Source organism: Lagenorhynchus albirostris, chromosome 17 (genome assembly GCF_949774975.1).
Source record: "Lagenorhynchus albirostris chromosome 17, mLagAlb1.1, whole genome shotgun sequence".
In the NCBI taxonomy this organism is placed as follows: domain Eukaryota; kingdom Metazoa; phylum Chordata; class Mammalia; order Artiodactyla; family Delphinidae; genus Lagenorhynchus; species Lagenorhynchus albirostris.
The window spans coordinates 12,369,972-12,391,146 of NC_083111.1; the positions used below are offsets into that span (position 1 = coordinate 12,369,972).

General features: G+C 35.4%; 1 protein-coding gene across 1 annotated transcript in view; it reads left to right on the forward strand.

The window, feature by feature from the left end:
* The window catches only part of CSPP1 (centrosome and spindle pole associated protein 1), a 108,525-nt gene that overhangs the window by 28,445 nt on the left and 58,905 nt on the right, over positions 1-21,175 (forward strand). Inside the window, exons 8-14 of the mRNA XM_060128454.1 lie at positions 6,018-6,116; positions 7,260-7,330; positions 13,441-13,534; positions 14,568-14,625; positions 16,562-16,770; positions 18,961-19,082; positions 19,441-19,519. Coding sequence (XP_059984437.1) covers positions 6,018-6,116; positions 7,260-7,330; positions 13,441-13,534; positions 14,568-14,625; positions 16,562-16,770; positions 18,961-19,082; positions 19,441-19,519 — 732 coding nt within the window. The remainder of the gene's footprint in view (positions 1-6,017; positions 6,117-7,259; positions 7,331-13,440; positions 13,535-14,567; positions 14,626-16,561; positions 16,771-18,960; positions 19,083-19,440; positions 19,520-21,175) is intronic.

Sequence of the window (21,175 nt, forward strand, 5' to 3'; positions counted from 1 at the left end):
AGCCAGGTCCAAGGCTCTCCTGGTTTCAGATGTTAAAATATGGGGGGGAAAAAAGACACCTTAAAACCGATGAAATACAGTTTATTCCTTTAATATTTCTATGCTCTAAGTACTTTTATCAACTTTTTTTGTTTTTAAGTTACTTATTGAATGTTTATTTTAGTGATATGGCACTAAGTTTTTTTGATCAGATTTTTAGATGCTTTTCAGTTCCTTTGCATGTTGTTTCTATGACACTATTTGTAATTTATTAATTGCTACAATGGGGTCTTATTAAGTCATTTGTCTTAATACTTAAAACTTGCTATATTTTAATCTAACTTTTGATTTGGAGATAAAAAATATGGTAGGATCTGATATTTTCATTGACTAGTTAACCTGTAGGGATTAAATATAAATGTTGAGCAGTTCATGGGACCTGTTTCATTCATTAGTCCAAATAGATTATTTTTGTAGTATTTTAGAAAATTTTCTGAGACATAATGCTACATGTTCATTATTCTAATTACTAAATAATCATACAAAGCCTTTGCAGTTCTTTGTCATCTACTCTTTATTCTTTAGTTATTACGTCCTGCTCATCCAATCTTTTTAATATTCACCCTGATTTAGGTAATTTGACTGAAGGATTAGAATTTTGTAATGCCCATTATAGTTTATCTCTGATTTGAATCTAATTGTACTTCAGAAAATGTTCTGAATTCTGTAACGTGTTATATTTGAAAATGTTTGTATCTGGAGGTAGTCAAAGGCTACCTGAACTCCAAGAAGTTTCAGTTAGGGAAATACAGATATTCTTGGACTCTTGGTACTGCCTTATTTGTACATGAGAACTTTTTTTTTCTTATGGTGTCAGTTTACCTTTAGAGTATAATGTAATGCATATCTTTTAAGTTTGGAATTTCAAAAAACTTATGATGGTTGTTGCTTTGTTTTTAATATATTTTAATATATTATTTTTGTAATTACACCCTGTGATAATTTTATACATGAGCTAACAAATCAATTTCAGCCTAATTATTTGAGAACAGCCTTATTTTCTTATGTATCCCATGAACGAAATGAACTGTTTCTATATATAATCTTCCCCAAGTAGTAGTTTAAGAATAGATTAAATATGTAGATGAGTGAGAATAATTCCTGTTATACATTTTAATGTTTTTACAATATTTCTTAAAAATGTAAATCATTATTATACATCTTGTTAATGTGTAAACTCTTACATCTCTAATTGTAAGGTTTTTCACATATGTCTTAGTGGCAGGTGAGGTTAAAATTGGATTTCTATATTTCAGATTTGGAAATTTCTAAAAGAAAAGATTTCACATTGAACATTAATTATATTTATTTAGGAGGCAGAGTGGTTACTAGGAAAAATGACTTTACTTGTTAGTGAAATTTTTGAGACTAAAGAAATGTGTAACTTCATTTGATCTCTTGATTTAACTATTTATTCTTAAAACAGTTGTTTCTTGGTATCCAAGGGGGATCGATTCCAGGATCCCTCATGGATATCAAAATCTTTGGATGCTCAAGTCCCTTATGTAAACTGGTGTAGTGTTTGTGTGTCATCTATGCACATCCTCCCTTATGCTTTAAATCATCTCTAGTTTACTTATAATATCTAATATAAATGCTCTGTAAATAGTTATAAGTGCTATATATTGACAAGTAGTTACCTGTGTGTGGGAAATTCAAGTTTTGCCTTTTGGAGCTTTCTGGAATTTTTTCCCCCAAAATATTTTCTATACAAGATTGGTTGACTCCACGGATGCAGAACCTACAGATATGGAGGGCTGACTATATACTGAGAAGTACAAAATTTTTCTTCATTCTTCTAAATTTCCCGTGTTCTCTTTTTTCCTTCTAATAGTCAACATGTGATAAATTCTAGTTTTGATTTTTAGTAATTTTTGATTTTTAGGTTTTTGGTCTCAGTTCTTTTCTAATTACCCTATAAACTTTTCCATATATCATTATGTATTTATTAATGAAATATTTTCCCCACTTTTGGAAGGATAAAGCCCAGGAATGATTTTACTTTCCTAAACTAATCATTAATCACTGGCAAGTGTTTTAAAATAGTTAACAGAATGGTTAGCACTTAGCTCAACAGTTGCATTCTGTGTGTGTGTGTGTGTGTGTGTGTGTGCGCGCGCGTGCCTGTGTGTATTGTTTGATACATATTTACCAATTTAAGTAAAGTTACAATGTTTTAGGAGCTTTCTAAAGTTGAATATAATAGTATATCTTATAATACTTTGACATTTATATGCTTTTAAAAAAGATAGTCATCCTAGTCTTTATTATTTAACTTGAACTGTAGAAGTTAATATATTACCTTATTATGTTTTACTTTATAACCAATGTTAATGAGTAAAAGAAATTTTTAGCCTTAAAGAATGCTGTTTTTTAAATTGTTTATGTGATTAATTCAGTTAGCACTTCCAGTCTGTTTTACTCTTGATATTTGTTAGTTTGTAATCTTGCTAGTTATGTAACAAAATTCTGAAATTCCACTCCATCTGAAATTAGAATCTGAGATAGAATTAGAATCTGACTCAGTAGATTGAGTGCTCGCTTACTTAGTGTAGGACATTCTAAGAAGTGTGCATGCTTAATATGTAAGGTATAAATGAGGAGAAATAGCTTATTAGAACATGAGTTATTTAACTTGATATTACTTTTTTTCTTGTAGTAGTTACTTTTCATTTATACTTGGAAGGACCATTTTTATATTAATTATTTTCCCCACTTTAAAGATGGGGTCAATATTAGAAAAACACTGTTATTGAATTAAAGTAATGTAAAAATTGGGAAAGAACAGAAAACACTGAGAAAAATGGTGACCAACATTTAAAAAAATTAATTAATTAATTAATTAATTTAGGCTGTGTTGGGCCTTCGTTTCTGTGCATGGGCTTTCTCTAGTTGTGGCAAGTGGGGGCCACTCTTCACTGCGGTGCATGGGCCTCTCACTGTCGCGGCCTCTCTTGTTGTGAAGCACAAGCTCTAGACACGCAGGCTCAGTAGTTGTGGCTCATGGGCCTAGTTGCTCTGCGGCATGTGGGGTCCTCCCAGACCAGGGCTCGAACCCGTGTCCCCTGCATTGGCAGGCAGATTCTCAACCACCGCGCCACCAGGGAAGCCCCGTGACCAACATTTAACAGCTCAGTAGTTTTCTTTTAATTTCTATAGTTGAGAGTAACCCTAATAGCAGAATTCATTCACATTAGAGAAATTTTTACTATGAAACCAGGTGATGTAACCATTATGAATTGGATGATTTCTTTTAAGTAAGGAGGAATTTGATTCTTTCTCCCTGTAAGTTGTGTCAGGACCAACAGATGGTAAATATTTTATTTTTATAATATGTCATTCTTTTTTTTTTTTTTTTTTTTTGCGGTACGCGGGCCTCTCACTTTTGTGGCCTCTCCCGCTGCGGAGCACAGGCTCCGGACGCGCAGGCTCAGCGGCCATGGCTCACGGGCCTAGCCGCTCCGCGGCATGTGGGATCTTCCCAGACCGGGGCATGAACCCATGTCCCCTGCATCGGCAGGCGGACTCTCAACCACTGCGCCACCAGGGAAGCCCTGTCATTCTTGATAGCATAAACATTGTAAATTTACTTCTGAAGTAGTTATTTTGATTCTGTGGTTTATTAATGAAAAAGATACATTATTATCATTTAGGAGTTGTTCATTCACATTTAAATTAGCTGAAAATACCTGTGGTTTTAAACAACTTGCTTTTCTTCTGTAAGAGTAATTTTTTAAAAGATAAACTTGTGTTAATTTAAAAAATTAATTAATTTAAAAATTTTTGGCTGTGTTGGGTCTTCGTTGCTGCACGCGGGCTTTCTCTAGTTGCAGCGAGCGGGGGCTCCTCTTTGTTGCGGTGTGCGGGCTTCTCATTGTGGTGGCTTCCTTTGTTGCAGAGCATGGGCTCTAGGTGCACGGGCTTCAGTAGTTGTGGCGCGTGAGCTCAGTAGTTGTGGCTCGCGGACTCTATAGAGTGCAGGCTCAGTAGTTGTGGCGCACGGGCCTCGTTACTCCACTGCATGTGGGATCTTCCTGGACTAGGGCTCGAACCCGTGTCCCCTGCATTGGCAGGCGGATGCTTAACCACTGCGCCGCCAGGGAAGTCCCTCATGTTAATTTTTAGAGTAAACTTGGCTTCTAGCCTATATCTGGTTTCTTTGGGCATTGAGATTTGAACCTAGTTAACTAGAATTACTGACCCGTTTCTTCAAGGAAGTAGAAAAAGCTTTTTCCGTTTAACTTAGCTTTACCTTTTTTATTGTTGGTAGGATGGTGAAACTATTTTACAATTATTTTATTCCCTCAGTCAAATCTGATTTGCTATGTGAAAGGAAATAAATTCTTCCTTTTATGAGGTCTGTCCGTTTCTGAAAAAACTTTCCTAGCATGTGCCAAACATGCTAGGAAAGTTTAGGCACATTGGGTCACTCTTACCAGTTCTGAGAATGGTGGACTCCTCCCAAAATCTATGTTCTCAGGTGCCAGCTAAGGGCCAGTCTTGCAAACAGGGCTTTCTAAGGGTAAGCAATCTCAGGCATGCTTTGTTTACTCTTTTCTACACATGTGTATTTATATAGATGCAGTATAAATAAATCTGGTTACCTGGCATTGTTAATTACAAATTTGAATTTAAGTTTATATTTACCTGTTCTTTAAGTGGTAGAAATAAGGAATGACACTAAACTGATGTATCAGTTTAAAAGAGAGATTTGAGCACTTAGGCTTTAGATATAAAATCAGCTGTGTTTTGATAAATTGAAATAAGTTTGAAATTCTTTTTTGAACGGGATTGGGGAGGATTCTGTTTTAGATATGGATAAAAAATGGAAGCCATTTATCTGTCATGCCACAGGTCATACATTATTAAGGTTACAGTTCTGGGTAGTCTTTTCTCCATAGGTGATATTGACAATATATGATAGAAACAAAGAGGATTTTATATGCTGGCTCTGTGGAGAGTGATAAGTGCCTTTTCTTCTAAAAATTGCTGTTTTTCTTAACGTGATAATTCAATTCACCTAAAATATTGAACAATACTGTAACAACCATATTTCTTACCAGTGGTCCTCATGAGAGACAATATAGTTTGTTAACTCAAGAGCCATGCAAAGAAATATGACTTATGAAATGCTGATTTTCATGGGTACTGATAAATGTTGGTGTGAAAAGTCATGTTGGTTTCTCTGGTATGAGAAATTAAATTTTCCATGTTTGCCAAGTGGAAAAAATATTAACTGAAAAACATTTAAAAGTTATTTTCTGAAAAGCATTCTTAAGAAAATAAAACAAATTCTAATCTTTCTTTTTGTTGTTCATGACCTTGTGAATAAAGTGAACTAACTTTCTACCCATGTTTATAATGTTCTGTATTCACCTATTGCTAATATTTAGTATTTCATGTGGGTTACAGTGTTAGCAAATGTTGTGGCTTGCTACATTTGATTTAATTTAATGGTAAGACTGCTGCTGTACTTTTAAGTTAAAAAGGTTTGTATATTCAGTGAAATAATTCCCAGAATCTATGAATTTTGATTAAAAAATGATCTCATTTTGAAATTTGACTATTATCTTCATGAGGGCTAGGACCATGTCCACATACCCAGTACCTAGATTAGTACTTGGCATGTAGTTGGTGCTCAGTAAATATTCTTTGAATAAGTGAATAATAAAAAAGTCTTATTAGTATTTGCATAGCTTTGATATTAAAAATTTCTAGAAGTTATATTGAAATAGTTTATAATAACCTCCCTTTGATTTAAAGACTAGTGAATCTAAACTCTTAGTGTCTCTTATTAACCAGCAGATCATACTTGAGTCAAATGTCATTTGAATTAATTTTAGAATGTATTTACAGTAAAACTTCATTGTAACACTTTGTTCCCTTTAATATTTCCAACATCAAATGTAAAAACACCAAAGAGATAAGAAAAGTCCATTGTATGTGGAACAAGCTCTGTAAGCTAATGTGTTTTTAAGGATGTACGGGAACAGACGAGGGAATGTGCCTCCTATGGAGTATGGTGGTGATGTCACAGAACAGTCAAACATACGGGTTTCATCTGCTGGAAATCAAAGGTATAGTATGTAATATAAATTCTGCCCTTCAGTCGTTGTACTGTAAAACAGCAACTGCTAAAACTGGCTTGCTGGAAAACTAGAAAGTTATAGTATGTTAACAGCCTCCCTTATTAGTGAGAAAGGAATTAGGGAGAAAGGGGGAGGGGAGAATTGTGTTACATGAAACTTTATGGTACTTTACAGCATTCTTCTGAAGAGCAAGTTTTGATTATAAAGTGTGCCAAGGTGTTCTGAGTCCCTATCGTTATAAAGTATATATATTTGTTTGAACTAATGAAAGGAGAAATAAGTGTATAATTTAATGGACTAAAAATCAATTTAAAATATCTTGGAGTTACAGAGATGACATAACTTGAAATAAATTGAAAATGTTCTTATGAGTTTTCTTTTCAAAACTTTGTTTTTGATTTTCAACATATTGAGTAGATAACGTTTATGCTTACTTTGTAAAATTAGTACTCATACATAATTGTGTCATGTTGAAAAAAAGGAAATGATATGCATTTTATATTCATGTTCTCTTTCTGTAGTTTTTATCATTTTGGTGGCTTTATTGTGTTGTACGTAAGGATAAATGATTCCGAATTTATAGTGCATAATGAAGATAATATTGTCATGTGTCAGGAAAGGTGTCTATTTTCTTTGAAGAAAAGTAACACATAAAAATCCTTGAGATACAGAATTTGCTATTTGAGTCTAATTAATTAAATTTTCTTTGAGAGAGTTGTCTTTTTTTTTTTTTCCTTGTTTCTTTCAAGGAAGGAGTTTTTTAGAGATGATCTTCTTTTCAAAGTGCGGGTACAGATATCATCCTTCTTTTTTAGGATTTATTTATGTGTACTTATATTCATTTTCCTTACTTGGGTAACTGTTCTTATGAAAAAGGGTTTTATTGGGAATCTATAGAGTTAGTGAAGCTGCCTGAAGAAAAAGGTCACATATTTATAGAGCCTGAATGCATTGGGTTCCCACTGTATAAAGAGATAAAATGCCATGATTTTACATTAACTTTAAAAACATATAACTATTATAGTGTCCATAGTACTTTGAAAGGCCAATAACTCATACCTGCATTTCACTCTAAATTTTTGTTTCCTGAAAATTATTTGGGTTTTAATTCTTTTTGTTTTTTGTTTTTAGCGCTCGAGACAATGAACCATCCAAACCTACTAATCGAGAGATGTGTAGTCCTTTTGCGGGGATGCTCTTTGGTATGTACAAAAACCTCCAGTTGATTAGACTTTTGTGGAGTGTTTTATAAAAGGTCTTCGTGAGAACTCAGTGTTGTAATTAATACCACTCTTACTAATAATAGAAAACATTTCTCTAGTGCTTACTTTGTGATAGGCACTATGCTAAACATTTAGCATATTATATAGCTATTATAATTATTTAGTGTATTATATAGCTCTGTGTATAATTTTAAAGCTAAAAAACTTTAGTGATGAACTTTCTATTGATGATAAATATTAATTTCAGTAAAATCTTTTAAATTCATATTTCACTTTGTCATAGTGTTGGCTATTTCTTTTTTTTTAAAATTAATTAATTAATTAATTTTTGGCTGTGTTGGGTCTTTGTTTCTGTGCGAGGGCTTTCTCCAGTTGCGGCGAGCGGGGGCCACTCTTCATCGCGGTGCGCGGGCCTCTTACTGTCGCGGCCTCTCCCGTTGGCAGAGCACAGGCTCCAGATGCGCAGGCTCAGTAGCTGTGGCCCACGGGCTTAGTTGCTCCATGGCATGTGGGATCTTCCCAGACCAGGGCTCGAACCCATGTCCCCTGCATTGGCAGGCAGACTCCCAACCACTGCGCCACCAGGGAAGCCCTTGGCTATTTCTTATATTCTATTTTATATGTGATAATTTCTTTCTTCATTTTTTTTCTTCTTTAGCTAGCACAAAACTGCCTTACATTTCAGTTCCCCTGAACTAAACCTTTTTATCCTTTGATAAACATCCTTTCCCATGTTCTTTCCATGTAGTTTCTGAGAAAATGTTTTGTTCAAATAATGATTATAATCCAGATTTTCTATTTATTTTGTCAGAAATGAAGGTCATCGCTTAAGATAAGCATGTTGATTTGCTATATTAACTTGTCACATTTAATTTGAGAAACAGTGTGAAGAGAGCATACTTCCTGTATGTAACTTTAAGTAGAAAAGTGGTCTCTTCTTTGTGTAAAACTATCAGGAAAAATTGCCTGAAATTTTGTTTCACTGAAGTATATGAAGAAATTAGATAATAGTTTAGATTCATTCAACCTAAAAGCAGTCAGGAATTTAAATTTTGGCTTAGAGATGTATAATTGCATGATATTCTCAGACTTTTGTTTCCTTGAAATGGCTATTATGAGAAAAATGGCATAACACCTAGAGTTTTATTCTAGTGTAATGTCTTTGAGTGAGAATTGACCAATTTAGCCTATCAATAAGTCAGAGTAAGGGCTTGCTTCTTATGTATTTTGTTAAACATGGTAAAAATTGGAGAAATGGCTTTCTGTGTTGAGAACGCTAGTGACAAATAATTTTATCAATAAATGGATTACCCTGATATTTTAAAGATGAATGGCATGAATTTATCATTAATGCAATCAGGAATTATAGATTAATGTTTGATAATAGAGTCATGTTTGGAATAGACTATTAAACTCTTTGTTAATTCAGTGATTTATCTCACGGTTGTATCTTTCTCCCCCAGCCTAAATTTGTGTGTCCCCTTAGGGAGCTTACTCTCTCCAGAGGCACCACATTCCAACTTCACGTGGCTCTGATTGTTGAAGTATTCTCATTTCAATTGAACTGAAATTTGTCTTCCTATAATTTTGCCCCAAGGACCTTGTTTGGAGCCTTTTTGCTTTATTTAAAGAATTAGGACAGCTGACTGCTGAGAGCAAAAATAATATGGGGTTTCTAACAGAATCATGGGTCATTTAGAAGTATGTTTTAACATTTCCAAATACTTGGGGATTTTCCTGCTTTTTGACATTGACTGCTTGTTTAATTCCCTTATGGTCTGAGAAAATAATTTGTAAATTTCAATTATTTCAAATTTGAATTTTTTAAATGAAACTTTAAAAAGTGACTCAGAATATAGTCTTTCTTGGTGAATGTTTAATGTGTACTTGAAAGAGTGTGCATTGTGTGGTTGTTGAGTGTAGTGGTTTATAAATGTCAGTTAAGCCGATTGGTTGATAGTGATGTTCATGTTTTGTACATATTTAATGACTTTTAACTGTTCTTCTACCAGTTGTTTAGAGAGAAGTGTTAAATTCTCTGACTGTGGGGCCTGGAGAGATTTTCTCAGTGTTCCTGCACCTTCCTCAGTTTTTAGCAAGACCTGCCAGCCCCTGACAGAAGAGGTTGTCTCTCTTGCCACACTTTTCCTTCCTCAGCAGTAGATTGCTGTAGCAAAGCTGGCCCTGTGCATTTGGTTCTCAGAAATGAGTATCAGTGTTCCTGCCCCTCCTCAGAGTGGTAGCCAAACTCTCCTTTATGCCTGTGGAGGATCTTTTTTTTTTTAATAAATTTATTTATTTATTTTTTGGCTGTGTTAGGTCTTTGTTGCTGCGCACAGGCTTTTTCTAGTTGCAGCGAGTGGGGGCTACTCTTCGTTGTGGTGTGCTGGTTTCTCATTGCGGTGGCTTCTCTTGTTGTGGAGTATGGGCTCTAGGCACTCAGGCTTCAGTAGTTGTGGCACGTGGGCTTCAGTAGTTGTGGCTCGCGGGCTCTAGAGCGCAGGCTCAGTAGTTGTGGCGCACGGGCTTAGTTGCTCCGCGGCATGTGGGATCTTCCCAGGCCAGGGCTCAAACCCGTGTCCCTTGCTTTGGCAGGCGGATTCTTAACCACTGCACCACCAGGGAAGCCCTGTGGAGGAGCTTATATGTGAGAATTTCCTGCTCTTCCCCTAACAGTAGCAGACCTTTCTATGAGTGCAGAATGCTGGGTCCAAGGTTTTCTGCCCTTCAACCAATAGATTACTTTATATGAGAGAAGAGTCTGGAATGTGGGCATTGGTTTTCTGTTGGTTTGTTTGTTTTGCCTCAGAATGGTGTCTTTTAGATGTCTTGCGTTGCCCCATCTTCGGTCTCATAAACATCTGGTAGGGGCAGCAAGTGAGTGCAGATTCCCCTTCTGCATTGCTATTCCAATCCACAGAAAGCCTTTAAGAATTCATTAGCGTTTCAGTTATTTTCTTTTTACCTACTTCTAAGGTAGCTGCCTATTTCTCTGTACTCTGGTAAAGGTAAAACCCTTGGGTTGTCCCATCTTTCTATGGATTGGTTTTTATACCCTTTGGAATTTAGTTTACATGGTTGCTTGTAACCTCAGCTCTCTGATGGGCTTTTTAAAAGTTTTGATTTTGTAGATGATTGAGCTTTTTTCCATTGTGGGGTATGAGCAATGTTCTCTTGTGGCTTTCTAGTTTCTAAGCAGAAGTAGGACTCCCCATTTAGTTCTTTATAATAGTTTCCATTTCCTCCTCATTATATTACTATTTTCATTTAAATATTTGGGCATAGTTATGATAGCTGTTCTAACATCTTTGTTGTTACGTCATCTCTGTTGTTTATGTGATTTTTCTTTCAATTGATTAACTTTTCTAATCACTGTATTGGGTTTCTATTGCTGCATCACAGATTAGCACAAATTTAGTGACTCAAAACATCACACATGGGCTTCCCTGGTGGCGCAGTGGTTGAGAGTCCGCCTGTCGATGCAGGGGACACGGGTTCGTGCCCCGGTTCGGGAAGATCCCACATGCCGTGGAGCGGTTAAGCCCGTGAGCCATGGCCGCTGAGCCTGCGTGTCCGGCGCCTGTGCTCCGCAACAGGAGAGGCCACAACAGTGAGAGGCCCGCGTACCGCAAAAAAAAAAAAAAAAATCACACATTATCTGAATTTCTGTGGGTCATGAATTTTGTTGGGTCTTTTGCTCAGGATCTCATAAGGCTATAGTTAGGGTGTCAGCCAGGCTGTTTTTCATCTGTAGGCTTATGAGGGAAGAAGCCCCTTCATATTTTTCACTAAATTCATTTCCTTGTGGCTGTATAACTAAGGGCCCTGGTTTCTTACTGGATCTGCTGGAGACTGCCCTCAGTTCCTGGAGGCCATCTGCTGTTTCTTGCCACATGGGCTTCCTCACCAAGGCCAGCAAGGAGAATCTCTAAACTCAGTGAGGGCTTTTATCTGATTATATCAGACTCACCCAAGATAATCTCCCTTTCGATAATTCGAAATTGATTTGGGCCTCAATTACATACATCTGTAGATTTCTTTCACCTTTGCCATAGTCATTGGCTAGATGCAAGTCATAGGTCCTGCCCACACTCGGGGAAGGTTTATACAGGGAGTCAGCGCTAGAAGGCAGGGAACATAGGATCTGTCTTCGAATTTTGCCTACCACAGTCATGTTTTTCTGTTTCTTAAGGACCAGTCTTTCAGAGGCCTTATTTTAAATCTAAACTTAGCTGGGACATCTAGAGTAGCCTTCGCTCTAGGAAGATTGTTCAGCCTTCCTGCTACAGAGTGACCTTTCTCGGGCTCTTCCCTGAATACCCTTAGAGGATCACCGAGAACTCCAGTCTAGCTGCCTGGAGCTTAAATTTCTCTCCACTTTGTTTGAGGAGGTCTGAGAATTCAGTTTATGTGTCCTCCGTAATTTTTTGCCCAGCCTAATGGAATTTCACTCTGCATACACAGACTAGTACACAGTAAAGTTTGAAGGAATGCCTTTACAGATTTCTAAAGCCCTTTTTACGCTTCTTTTTCAATCTTTGCCCTAAACTTCTAGTCATTTTAGCTTTCCTGAATTTTGATCTTTTTTTTTTTTGCGGTACGCGGGCCTCTCACTTTTGTGGCCTCTCCCGCTGCGGAGCACAGGCTCCGGACGCGCAGGCTCAGCGGCCATGGCTCACGGGCCTAGCCGCTCCGCGGCATGTGGGATCTTCCCGGACAGGGGCACGAACCCGTGTCCCCTGCATCGGCAGGCGGACTCTCAACCACTGCGCCACCAGGGAAGCCCCTGAATTTTGATCTTTATCTGCTCAATTTAACATAGTTTCCCAGCTTTGTTTGGATTTTTCCTTCCCTGTATCCATGGAGATTGCATGCAGGTAGAAACGGGTGCCTGAAGGGCTCACCTCATTTATTTAACTTCTCTCAGGTATTACAGTTGTGTGCTACCTGTTGTCCAGTGTCCAGTATCTGAAAAACAGTTATTTCATATATTTTGCCTAATTTTATTATTATTTTTTTAATGGAGGGAGGCCGAGTTTTGTGTTTAACTCCATCATGATCAGAAGCAGAATGGATATATCTACTTTGATTGTAAAACATTATTATTAACCTTAATGTAATTTATGTTACCCTTTGGGAGCTTCACTGTTGCTGACATCTGTCCTTAATGGGCAAATTCAGATGCTGTGTGTCCAACTGATGGTTGGGAGACTAATAATTAAGGTAGTAGAGAAATTTCTGGTTTGGTTGCATTTTTGATAACCCTGTGATTTGTGTAATGTTCCAGATTTTGCATATCTAGATTAAGAGGTTATTTTATGTTACTAACATGCAATAATAATAATTTTCTGTGGATCTAAGGTGCTTGCATGACTGGATTTTCATGTAAGTGATACCAGAACCAGAGGTTTATATATTTTTTTCTGTAGAATTGAGGTAACTATTGAAGTTTTTTGAGCAATGTGTCATCATGATTAGTGTTGTATTTTAAGATAGTTAGTCTTACATAAGTGTGCTGGTTGTATTGGAGTAGGGAGTGGGGGAGGAGTTCCAGAGACTAGTTAAAAGGTTATTGCTGCAATTCAGGTAAAATACAGAGAGTTCCTATCGAAGGCTGATGGCCATGAGAATAGAGAAGAGGGTCCTCACATGAAGTAAATAAGAAAGCATGAGCCATAAAAGTTACAGTGGGGTTTTGAGGCTCGATTATTTGGCCAGTAACAGAAAACAAAGAAGGGCGATTGCTTTTGAGATGTTCATTTTGAACACACTTGTTAAAGTTAAGGGTCTTGTGGGAGGTGTTAGTGGAGATATCCTGATCTTTGGAAAATGGGGATAGGAGTTAGAATATTCTCTTATTTAGAAGTTTGGGAAGGATTAATGTGTCTTGGTTTGACACATAGTAGTTATTCAAAAATTATGAAACTAGTCGAATAGGTAATGATACATATGATTTACCTTCTATATTTGCTGCATATGTAGTAATTATACTCTTTGATATAATTAAAAATGGAGATTAAAAAATTGACTTTCCAGTTACATGTGTTGCTTAAGAGTTAAGACTGCATTTTTTTCTTACCACTTTCTAGGAGGTGAAGATCGAGAACTTATTCAGAGAAGGAAAGAGAAATATAGACAAGAACTGTTGGAACAAATGGCTGAACAACAGAAGAACAAGAGACGGTAATGAAAGGTTTGCATTTTAAAAAGATGTTTTGAATTTAGATATGTTTGTTTAAAATGACATAGTGGTGACTATTACATGCTAAAATAAGGGGATATTTTTCCTAATACGATTCAGTATTTGTAAATCATTCTATTTCAGTCTCCACATTGTAAATCAGCCAGGGTAATAAAACAGATACCATGTGGGTGTTCATTTTCTTTATCATAGGTAACAAAGGAGACTATGTGTTCATCCTATAACAGGCCTTGTACATACTTTCATTAATTTCTTCAGTTTTAGGGTAGCATTTAATGCTATCTACGTGCCCACTGTATTATCCCATATATAGTAGCAAATATAAAATAAAAGTATTTTGTCTTTTAACAATGAAATGGTAAGCACACGTATACATGCTGTATAAAAATAATCATGATAGATCCACAGATATTTATATTGTATACAAGTCTCAGAGTTTGTAATCTTTCATGTAGAAATACCTGTGAAATATTAATTCCAGTTTAAAATTAGGGATAGATATCTTGGTTCTAAGATAATTTGAGACCTGTCATCTTTTAGTTTTGTTTTTTTTTCTAAGAGGAAGCCAATATCTACTGTCTGATATTAGCCATCTTCAACATCATTTTCTTAAAAACTCTTATTGGAAAGTATTGTATTAATTTTTCATTTTTTTACCCTCCTTTTTGTGAACTGAAGATATACATGAACCTTAAAAAAAGTTTCTTATTTGTTTCACTAAGTAAAGATTTTGTTTTACTTCTCTACTTTATTCTGTGTGAATTCCTTAGCCTTTGAAGTATCCCAGGCACTGGTTTAGAGATATTTATTCCAGGGCAGTTTACATGTGAATATTAGTTTACTTTGCACCAAATCGGAAAAGTTAGTTTTCAGAATTATTTAAGACTTTATTGTCAGTTAAAGGAATTATTTGTTTTTGGAGATGTTATTGCATGGACTTTGTGTGTAAGGTTGTTTCAGTAATGATAGTGTTTATTATAACTTTTTAATATATAAAACTTTAATTTTGTTTAGAGAAAAAGATTTGGATCTCAGGGTTGCAGCTTCTGGAGCACAAGACCCTGAGAAATCGGTAAGGGTTCCTGCCGTCTTTTAATGTTTAATCTTTCATTCAAATAAGCCTCAAATGTAGTGGCAGGTGGAGATAGAACATATTGGGGAAAATGTATGAGTAGACCAGTTTGAACAGTAATAAACTAAATTCAGTTCTCATAAAACATTAAGTCCTAACTCTTACTTGTTTACTTCTCTAAGATAATTTTTCCTTTTTCATGTGTGCGTTTTTAAAGTTTCTTGTAAATTATTCCTTTCCACTTTATTTACATGCACTATTCCATGCACTGTTTTAGTTTAATTTACAATGGATGTTAATAATTTTTTTCATTGTATCATGACCATTTTCCTTATATTAGAGGAATTTCCAAAGGAACTGAAATCTTTAATTCTAGGCTTTAAGCATTTTAGTAGTTTTTACTTAATGTAAATCTAGAGGTAATAACCTTATTTTTACTTTAATTCTTCAATTTTCATAATTGGAATGAATTACACATATCATCGCAGTTGAGTAAGGAGAAGGTAATAATTTATTACTCTTCTCAAAGGATACTTTTTTTTTTAGCTGAGTGTGTAGAATTTATTTGCTAAGGCAAGTTTTTGTTTCATCTTTAATGATTAAGAAACTTTAATTTCATTAAAAAGTTCATTCTTAAAAAGAATATATCAAAATTACTCAGCTGTAGGCAACTTTTGTCTTTTTCTTATGCTAAGTATATATCCTGTGGATTATTCATTTTAAAAAGTTTAATACTGCACCAGCATCACTCCCAGTGTGCTTTTTGACTGCTCATAGAGTAAAACTTTCAGATTAATCTGAGAAATCATTCCTGAGAAATTAAACATGCTGGGGAAAAAAGGATGAATTCCAAAACTGAATATATTTTCCTCTGTCAATAAATACCTTTGAAATAGTTTTGACAATCAGAAATTTCCTTTTCAAATCTTGAACTTTTTAATGTAATATGGTGGCATGTTAAACTTTGCATTTATAGTTACCTTAGTGTTTGATGGACCTTCTTATTTATATTTAAATGAAACAACCTTTGGAGTGTCAAGTTGCTTTATGAGAATAAATAAATAAAAATATTAGATATAATATGTAGACCATTACTTTTGGGTTTACTTTTGATGTACACATCTTAGAAAAGGACACGTAAATGATGTTTTGGAGCGAGAGTAAGCAAACTGTAGCCTGTGGCCAAATCCACTTGCTGCCTATTTTTGTAAAGCTTTATTGCAGCACTCCCTCGTTCATTTGCTTACATATTGTTTTGGTCTACTTTAGTAGTTGTGAAGAGACCACATGGCCTGCAAAGCCTGATATATTTACTAGCCGGCTCTTTACAGAAAAGCTGTGCTCACACTGATCTAGAGAATACTTTGATGTTAGAATACTTTGATGGCAATTGGTAGTCGAGCAGCATAGTCTTGTAGTATAATAGAGTTTTTTTTTTTTTTTTTTTTTTTTGTGGTACGCGGACCTCTCACTGTTGTGGCCTCTCGCGTTGCGGAGCACAGGCTCTGGACTCACAGGCTCAGTAGTTGTGGCTCATGGGCCTAGCCGCTCCGCGGCATGAGGGATCTTCCTGGACCGGGGCACGAACCCGTGTCCCCTGCATCGGCAGGCAGAGTCTCAACCACTGCGCCACCAGGGAAACCCCCAGTATAATAGAGTTTTATATTTAGAATTAATATCTGGCTCTAGTCTTTGCTTGATTATTTATGAATGGTGAGACCTTAGGTGATTTATATACTTTCATGGAGTCTCAATTACCTCTTTTATAAAATAAGAATTGGATCTTTAAAATCTCTTAGTTATAGCTGTAAAATTCTGTTATTCTATGTCTAACTTAAGTGCCTGCTGGCAGTCTGGGATAGAGGGTCTTTGGAGATCCCTTCCACCTTTAAATTTATGATTACATGCAACAAACAGATTTTTTTCTTTATTTTAGCCTGATAGACTAAAGCAGTTTAGTGTGACACCAAGATACTTCGAAGAGACGATACCACCTGAAAGACCCAGAGTAGCTTTCCAGACACCTCTCCCTCCTTTGTCTGCCCCATCTGTCCCACCCATCCCATCAGTTTACTCCATCCCATCTCAAAATGAAGATTTGCACAATGGACCCAGCAGCACCCTTGGTGAAATGGTGCCTCCCAGGTGCTTGTTTAAAATGTTTTGTGTTTGGGAATTAGGTAAGGTATCATTATATTGTATATTCAGAAGGATTTGCTGAAGCAAGTAATGTTATCCTTCAGAGATTTTTGTGCAGTTAAAGGCTTTTGTCAAATAATTTCTATTGAAATTTGTTTCCATTGTTGATCTTTTCTCAGTTATTATAAAAACAAGGGGAATCCTTATAACATTCTTTTGCTGTTTAAAGATGCTTCCGTATTTTTAAAATGCATGACTAAGTATATTTATTATTTAGTTTTAGGTCGTATTTTGGAATATCTGTTTAACATATAAAACCTAGCCATTTTCAATTTTGTAATTTCCACTTGGCAAACATTGAATACTTTCTTCAGTTAATGTAGAAAAAGTTTCTAATGTGACTGTTTTATATATATATTACTTTATTTTAGTTTCTGTTTCCTTCAACTCTTTCTCTGTGATTACTTACAGGCTATGCAACTCAAATACCTGAAATAAAGTGTTGAGATTATAAAACCTGTATTTAGGTATTAGGGTAAAGATTTGACTTCCATAGGTAAAAAGCATTGTGCTATCCTGGACTAAACATAAAGAAAATCCTGTTAACATTGGTATTTTCTGGTCTATACTTTCTTCTCTTAGTAGGATTTTTCTCTTATTTTTGCTTACTATTAATGTATTAATTGTAGGATTGCATTTAATCAGGTGTTTTTCCTTTTTAACATTGATATTGTAGGATCGCATTTCATCAGGTGCTTTTCCTTTTTAACATTATTTTCTGGGCTATACGTTCCTTTAGGACTTGGTATTATCTTTTATTTACTGCTAACGAATTGTAGGACCATGTTTACTGTATTTATCAGGTGTTTTGTTTGTTTCATCTAATGGCTTCCTGACTCAAAGGACTAGGCGGGATTGGAATTACAAAGGATGGTATGATGATTTTAGCATTGATATAGGGATTAAAATGGTTGGCTTCACTGCCTGGAATTTGGGCAGACCACACTTGTATTGAACTTCAGTTTTCTCATTTGTAAAAGGTAGAATAGTAACAGATATTTTTATATGTGTGTGTGTGTGTGTATATATATATATATATATATATGTTTTTTAATCTACAGTTATAGGGTTGCTGTGAGGATTAAATTTTATATCAATCTCTATAAAAATTTAAGATTTAATGATATTGACAGTTCCCTTTTATAGTAATTTTTCAACTGCTTTGTTTATCTATGGAGTGAGGATAGTAAGGTTAGACACGTTGAATGATTAGTAAATATGAAAAATATTCATGACTGAAGAGAACTTTAATGCCTTCTCAGCTCTTCACAATTATTTTGAAGTATACAAGGGAGAACCTAATATATACACTCAAAAGTGAAAACATTTTCTAGGATGCCTCCTTTTTCTTTCTGTTCATCTAAGGGAATTTGCCTTTTACATTTTAACTAATGGAAAATATTGCCTTGGTGGAAATACAGAGATACTTCCTAAACATTAATGAAGTGCTGATGTAGAGGTTTTTAGAAGTTTTAACTTTATGAAATGCTGAAAATGAACTCAGAAATTTACTGTTGATATTTAAATAGTTTCTTTTTCACATTATAGTTTAATTCCTTTGAAAGAGCAAAACATTTTTAGGGTTAAAAAACTACATCTTTCTCCCAGTCAAATGGAACCATTTATAATCTCATTTTGTACCTCTTTGCCTTTTCTTGATGTTGTTTCTTTCTTCTCTGTGACTAACTCACTCTACTAGTGTGGCTGAAGCATTGCCTTTCCTAGAAAGCCTTCCTTATACTTTCCTCCTCTTCCCTATGTGATTTAAATGTTCCTGCTCGATGTTCTTGTAGCATCCTGTGTCTACTTGTATTGTTTCATTTACTGTACTTTGCTGTAATGGCTGTTTATTTTTGTATTGTTCCTGAGGGACAGAGACCATGTTTGGTCAATACTGGCAGATAGTGACGAATTAGATGTTAATTGATTGAATAAGTGTTGTACCTTAAATTATGAAATTTTATGTTTTTTGCTTTTTGAGTTATAATTTTTGATAAGAGATTGAAGCAAGATGGTGGCTTTTCCTAAAGCAGCAATTAGATTTTCAGTAAGATTTTTGTAAGAAAATCACATCTTGATTTTTAAAAAATTTGCAGTGGAATATGAGAAGAATTTCCCAATTGTCTTTTGATACAGCATTGCACCTCTGCCTCCACCTCCCCTGCTACCACCTTTGGCTACCAACTATCGAACTCCTTACGATGATGCGTACTATTTTTATGGGGCCAGGAATACGTTGGATCCTAGTCTTGCTTACTGTGAGTTATCTGTGAGGTAAACATTATTTTCCAGTGGTTCAATCAGGAAAATTGGTTTTTGTGCAAGCAAAAATATATAAATGAGAAAAAGCACAGCTTTACTTAATTCCAATATTATATATATATTGATTTAATAAATACTGTATTTTAAAACTCAGTTATAATTCATAGTTATTTCCTTTTTATCTAGATTTAAGAAATATTTTATGTTTTCTGGCCTTATTCTCTGCTAACTCCTAACTCAGAAGGAAATTGGATTTTTTTCCTTAGGAAACATTTTCAGTATGTGACTTTTCCTTTAGAGATAAAGTGTTATTAAGTGGGTACTCTGAAACAAATATGTTGGTTTTCTTTTAAGATGGTTCAGGAATGATGGGAGTACAGCCTGCAGTTTATGTTACAGCTCCTGTCACCCACCAGCCAGCACAGCCTATTGTGTAAGTAGTTAAAATAATAATTTGTTTCAAGATTAATTTGTCTTCCATAGAACTTGTATTATTCAATGTGTTCTTTTATTCTTCAGAACAGATATAACTTATTTTAATTTCCAGTTATTACGTAACCAGTATGTTCAAAGTATTGCTTTTAAGTCAGTGTTTCATAGAAAGCACATTTAAAAAATTAAGAATAACCTCACTTTCTTTCATTAGCAAAGTCATATATGTATAGTTATAGTTTTACATTTAAGTTCATGATCCATTTTGAATTATCTTTTGTATAAGGTGTTAGATTTCGATTGAAGGTCTTTTTTTTTTCTTCTGCTTTATGAGTGTCCAATGGCTCCCAGCACCATTTGTTGACGCGATTATTTTTCCTGGGAATTGCTTTTGCACCTTTGTCAAAAATGGGCATATTCGTGTGGGTCTCTTTTTGGGATTCTCTATTCTATTCCATTGTTCTATGTGTCTATCCTTATGTTAGTATCACTTGATAATTGTAGCTCTGTGGAAGTTTGGAAATCGAGAAGTATGAGTTCTTCAAATTTGTTTTTCTTTTCCAAGATTGTTTTGGTTATACTAGGTCCTTTGTATTTCAATGTGAATTTTAGGATCAGCTGCTCAGTTTCTGCCAAAAGGCAGTTGAGATTTTGATGGAGATTATATAGAATCTGTAGATCGGTTTAATATTAACCATCTTAAGTTTTTTTCAATTTTTTGTAATGGTAACATACACATAACATAAAATTTATCATTTTTAAGCATTTTTAGTGTATAGTTCAGTGATGTTAAGTACATTCATATTGTTGTGTAACCATCACCACCATCAATTTCCAGAACTCTTTTCATCTTGCAAAACTGAAACTCTGTACCTATTCACTATTCCCTCTCCCCTGTGCCCCTGGCACCCATATTCTACTCTTTGTTTCTATGATTTCGACTACTTTAGGTACCTCATAAAAGTGAAATCATACAGTATTTATCTTTTGTGTCTGGCTTTTTAATTTTATTTATTTATTTTTTTTGTGGTACGCAGGCCTCTCACTGTTGTGGCCTCTCCCGTTGCGGAGCACAGGCTCCGGACGCGCAGGCTCAGCGGCCATGGCTCACGGGCCTAGCCGCTCCGCGGCATGTGGGATCTTCCCAGACCGGGGCACGAACCCGTGTCCCTTGCATCGGCAGGCGGACTCTCAACCACTGTGCGACCAGGGAAGCCCTGGCTTTTTTAACTTACCATAATGTTCTTGAGGTTCATCCATGTTGTGACCTAAGTCAAAATTTCCTTCCTTCCTTTTTTTTTTTTCCCACACATCTTGCAGGATCTTACTTCCCAGAATTTCCTTTATAAGGCTGAATAATATTTGATTGTATGTATATACCGTATTTTGATTATCCATTCATCCACCAATGAATACTTGGGCTACTTCCACATTTTAGGTATTGTGAATGGGCAACTGTGAATGTGGGTATACAACTTATCTCTTTGAGACTCTGCTTTCAGTTCTTTTAAGTGTATACTCAGAAGTGGAATTGCTGGATCATGTGGTAATTCTATTTTTAATTTTTTGAAGAACCACTGTACTGTTTTCCACAGCAGCTGTACCATTTTATATTCCCACCAACTGTGCACAAGGGTTCCAGCTTCTCCACATTCTC